Source organism: Carettochelys insculpta, chromosome 12, assembly GCF_033958435.1.
Source record: "Carettochelys insculpta isolate YL-2023 chromosome 12, ASM3395843v1, whole genome shotgun sequence".
In the NCBI taxonomy this organism is placed as follows: domain Eukaryota; kingdom Metazoa; phylum Chordata; order Testudines; family Carettochelyidae; genus Carettochelys; species Carettochelys insculpta.
This window is the reverse complement of record NC_134148.1, coordinates 10,539,010-10,544,041: the sequence shown is the minus strand read 5'-3', so window position 1 is coordinate 10,544,041 and position 5,032 is coordinate 10,539,010. Positions and strand designations below refer to the sequence as shown.

Here is a 5,032-nt window from a genome sequence, read left to right as displayed (position 1 = left end):
CTGGTGGGAGCGGCTGGTGCTCAGAGAGTGGGACGACGACCGCTGGCTCCAGAACTTTCGCATGAGCCGGCAGACATTTCTGGAGCTATGCCAGTGGCTCACCCCCGCACTGAGGCACCAGGACACCGCCATGCAGCGTGCCTTCAGTGTGGAAAAACGGGTCGGCATCACTGTCTGGAAGCTGGCCACTCCAGACAGCTACCGATCTGTGGGCCAGCAGTTTGGCGTTGGCAAGGCCACTGTCAGGGCTGTCCTCATGGAGGTAAGAGGACCCACAGGGGGAGGGGGAGGCAGCCCTGGCGGGGGGAGGGGGGCCCTGGCAGTGGGGGGGGAGGGGAGGGGGGCCCTGGCAGGGGAGGGCCACACACACCCTGCACACCCCTCATTGGTGCTCTCCCATGTGCTTCCCCTGCAGGTCGTCCGCGCCATCAACGCCCTGCTCCTCCACAGGCTCGTGAGGCTTGGGGACCCGGATGCCCCCATCGCGAGCTTTGCCACTCTGGGCTTCCCCAATTGCTTTGGGGCTCTGGATGGGACTCACATCCCCATCCACGCCCCGGAACACAGTGGAGGACGCTACTTAAACACGAAGGGCTACCACTCAGTGGTCCTCCAGGCCTTGGTGGACAGCCAGGGCTGTTTCCTGGACATATATGTGGGCTGGCCTGGCAGCACCCACGACACCCGGGTATTCTGGAACTCAGGTCTGTGCCGCTGGCTGGAGGCGGGGACCTACATCCCCCAGCGGGAGATCCCTGTGGGGGACACCACCATGCCCCTCTGCGTCATCACAGATGCGGCATACCCCCTCCGGCCCTGGCTCATGCACACGTACACGGGCCATCTGTCTGCCAGCCAGGAGCGCTTCAACCAGCACCTGAACCACGCGCGCCAGGTGGTGGAGCGCACATTTGGGCGCCTCAAAGGGCGCTGGAGGTGTCTCCTCACCCGCCTTGATGCGGGCCCCACCAACATCCCCCAGATTGTGGGTGCGTGCAGCACCCTACACAACCTCGTGGAGAGCAAGGGGGAGGCCTTCTTTCAGGGCTGGGCTGTGGAGGCCGGCAGGGCCGATGTGCAGCCACCCGCTGCCCCCAGTCACCAGGTGGACCCCGAAGGAACCCGGGTCCGGGAGGCCCTGTGGGCCCAGTTCAATGAGGCCGCGGGGTGAATGCTGGCAGGCCCCCCACTGTCCCCCCCCATCCTCCACAACAGTCCCTGCCCCTACGCCCACACCACAGAGCACCCAAGAGCACCCCCCCCACACTTTTCTTGTAAATAAAAGCAGACAGTTGTTCGTCAAATCAAATATCTGTAGAACTCTTATTATTATTATCAACAAGACTAACTATTTACAGGCAAAATCTAACTTATATATATATGTATTATAAATAGGGATAAGATGAAAGGGGAAGACAAGGAAGGGGAGAACTATGTACATGGGGGGGCAAGGATCAGCATAGTAACAGTGGTCAAATATACAAACTATTTACAAAATAACCTAAAACTTGGGGGAATATATACAAAGGGGGAGGGGGGGCCACATCCCCTAATGTCCAGCGCTGGGGGTGGGCAGCTGGGATCCCCACCTCGGCCTCAGCCCTGGCTGGGGCTGGCTGGGGGCTGGGCGGACTGGGAGATATGGCCGGCAGGTGTCAGCTGGCCCCAGGTCCCCCTCAGCGGAAGGGCCCTCGGTGGTGGGTGGCAGTGTGACGGCGGACGGCGCAGCGGCTGGAGCAGCGGGTGGAGCAGCAGGTGGAGCAGGCAGGGCGGGCGCAGCGGCGGACAGCACGGCATGGGGGGCCAGGTAGTCGGGAATACGGTTGAAGGTCCGCATGAAGGCCCCCCATGCCTCCTGGCGCCAGGCCAGCACCTGCTCCTGCAGCTGAAGGCGGCACTCCTCCACCGGCAGCCGCTGCTCGGCGACCTCCAGCTGCCGATGGTGGAGGGCCAGCAGTTGGGGGTCCGTCGCCGTCGGGTGGTGGTGCTGGGTCCGCCGTCTTCCCCGCCGTGGGGCCGGTCGGTCCTCCACCGAGGGGCTGGCCTGGAGTGATGGCCCCGGGGGGCTGTCCAGGACCACTGACGCCTCGCCAGCGCTCTCCGGTCCTTCCGATGATGCAGCTGCGGAACACAGGAGGGAAGGAAGAAGAGTGGAGACAGCCGTTAGTGTGGGCCCCGAGCCGTGGCCCTTGTCCCCCCACCCCTCTGCTGCAGGTTCCCCATCCCTGTCCCCGGGAGATGCTGCTGTGATGGGGTTCAGGGTCCCCCTGCACTGCACCCCATCCGCTGGCAGGAGTGACTCTCACTCAGCAGATACAACAGTAGGTTTATTAGGCAACAGATGCCCAGTTTCTCACAGAAGTGACAGTACAGCAGTCAGAGACGGTGCTTCCAACCCGTCCTGGGGAGAAGACCCCGAGGGGGTGTAGCTTTCCCCCTCCTCAGGCTGGCTGCCTTCTAGCTCTCCCTTCCCCTAGCCTCTAACTGCTGCCCACGATTCAAACCCAGCTCGGCTCCTCCCTCCTCTTTGTTCAGGGCAGAGGTGTAACCTGCCAGTTGTAGCCCCAGGATCATCCTTAGCCACTGGGAGCTATTCTGCTTGTTTCTCATATGTAGCCTGAGTCTCACATTTGCACTCCCCCCACTCCATCACATGCTGCTGCTGCTGCTGCTGGGTGTCCCACCCCCTCCCCCTGGGGGACCCTAGAGGTTCCGCTTCCCCCAGCCCCGGGGATGGGGCAGGGGCTGATGCACTCTTCTGAGGGACATGCCACTGCTGTCCTTGGGGCCATGGTCATCTGGGCATGTGAGGGCCCTGGTCATATCTATTACCTCCACCCCTCAACCCCGGGGGTGTGCACTGGGGGAGTACGTACCTGACGGTCCACTCCCCCAGTCAGGGGACACCTGGGGGGCGGACGCCCGGCTGGAGGTCCTGGATGGCAGGATCATCTGGAGGCCGGTGTCGCTGGAGGAGGACTCCCCCTCCTCCTCCTCCTCCTCCTCCGGTGCCCCGGGGGTGGGCTCCTGGGGGGGCCCCCGGGGTGCGGAGCTTGCCTCCGGGGCGGACTCCGCCTCCAGGGCCTGCTGGGGCTCCTTGGCCGAGGTATCAAGAGTGGCCGGAGAGAAGGAGGTGTGCCGGGGGCCCGGGATGTCCCTGAGCTCCCTGTAAAAGGGCAAGTGACGGGGGGCAGCCCCAGATTGGCTGGCCGCATCCCAGGCCTGGGCGTAACCCTGCCGCAGCTCCTTCACTTTACTCCAGACATGATCCGGAGTGCGGGCAGGGTGACCCCGGGCAGCCAGGCCCTCGGCCAGCCGAGCGAACGCATCCGCGTTCCGCCTCTTGCTTCCCATTACCTGGAACGCCTCCTCCTCACTCCAGAGCCCCAGCAGGTCCCGAAGCTCAGCCTCCGTCCAGGAGGGGCCCCGCTGCCGCTTCCCCGCCTGGCTGCTGGGCTGGGAGCCCTGGCTCCCCTTGGGGGGGTCCCCTGGGGGCGCTTGGGGGGCTGGTGGGCGGCCATTGCAGCGGTGGGGTGTGTGTGGGGCTGCTGAGGGACGTGCAGGCTGGCCGCGTGTCTGGGCTGCCGCCTGCACGTTCTCTCAGCTTCCTGCACAGGAAGGCAGGGGGCAGGGAGCTTTAAGGGGCCGCTCCATGCGGCCACCATCGAGCTCAGGGGCTGGGCAGAGCGTCTCTCAACCCCTCAGCTGATGGCCGCCATGGAGGACCCCACTATTTCGATGTTGCGGGACACGCAATGACTACACATTCCCTACTTCGACATTGAACGTCGAAGTAGGGCGCTATTCCCATCCCCTCATGGGGTTAGCGACTTCGACGTCTCGCCGCTTTACGTCAATGTTAACTTCGAAATAGCGCCCAACACGTGTAGCCGTGACGGGCGCTATTTCGAAGTTGGCGCCACTACTTCGAAGTAGGCGGCACATGTAGACGCGGCTATAGGGACCCTGGGCCGGAGTGCAGGGTAGAGGGTGGGTCTGGACTCCCCCAACCCTTCTCCCGAGGGATCACTTTACTGGAGCAGGCGCGGGCCTGCAAGGGGACTGGTATTATTCTCCCTGTACTGGTCCTGCCTATGATGAGGATGGCTCGCTAAGCGGAGACCCCTGCCTTTGGAAGGGCCTGGGCAAAAGGGGGGCCTCTGTGAGTCTCTGAGGCAGCACAGATGCACCAGGAAGCACAGGGACCCACAGAGGCTGACAAGGGACTTTGTCACATAGGTCATGGGCTTTTGTAGGTAAAACCCACTTCATCAGTTGAGTTGGAGAGGGAATTACAGAATAAGGATACATATATAATTTCTGAAGAGTTCTGCAGGGATTTCAACAGTTTCCACCCCACTGCCAACCTCATCTTAGGCCAGTCCACACAAGAGAGTCACTTCCTGGACACTACAGTACAAATAAATGATGGTCATATAAACCTCACACTATACTGGAAACCTACTGACCATTGTTCTTGCTGGCACGCCTCTGGTTTCCATCCAGGACACATCACAGGATCCATTATCTGTGGCCAAGCCCTAAGATACAACCACATCTGCTCCAATCCCACAGAGACAAACACCTACAAAATGTTCCCTGTGGGGGAACACTTCAATCTCCCTGGACACTCAGTGGCAGATTTAAGGGTAACAGTCCTGAAACAAAAAAAATTTTAAAAATCAAATGGAGCGAGAAATCTCTGAGCTGCAATTTATTTGCAAATTTGACTCCATTAACCATGGATTAAACAGAGACTGGGAGTGGCTCACAGCTTACAAAGGCAGTTTCTCTGCTGTGGCTGTTAATATCTCCCCATTAGACTCTGACAAAGGCTCACATCCCCCTGTCTGATCTGACTTGTTTTTTCCTCTTTTGATAACTACTGTTGATACTGGGCCATTTCCACCTTGCTGAATAGACCTTGTCAGCTCTGGCCTTCCCTCTTACTGGGACCCCACTCTTTAAATACCCCTCTGAAACCACCCCTCCACTCATGTATCTGATGAAGCGGGTCTTTGCCCACAAAAGC

The 5,032-nt window shown here is 60.6% G+C and overlaps 1 protein-coding gene across 1 annotated transcript; it reads right to left on the bottom strand.

Annotated features, from left to right (window-relative positions):
• Nucleotides 1-1,374: 1,374 nt before the first annotated feature.
• Nucleotides 1,375-3,857, bottom strand: LOC142019792 (uncharacterized). Its single transcript, XM_075007066.1, has 2 exons — nucleotides 2,877-3,857; nucleotides 1,375-2,121 (listed from the first exon to the last, which is right to left on the bottom strand). Exons 1-2 carry the CDS (start codon nucleotides 3,352-3,354, stop codon nucleotides 1,550-1,552), a joined length of 1,050 nt encoding a protein of 349 aa, XP_074863167.1. The 5' UTR covers nucleotides 3,355-3,857; the 3' UTR covers nucleotides 1,375-1,549.
• Between the last annotated feature and the right edge of the window lie 1,175 nt (nucleotides 3,858-5,032).

Bases quoted from the DNA above. Each gene is read 5' to 3' on its own strand.
- LOC142019792 (XM_075007066.1), bottom strand. From the start codon at position 3,354: ATGGGAAGCAAGAGGCGGAACGCGGATGCGTTCGCTCGGCTGGCCGAG. The intron at 2,122-2,876 runs GTACGTACTCCC...TGTGTTCCGCAG, and splicing joins CTGGGGGAGTGGACCGTCAG to CTGCATCATCGGAAGGACCG.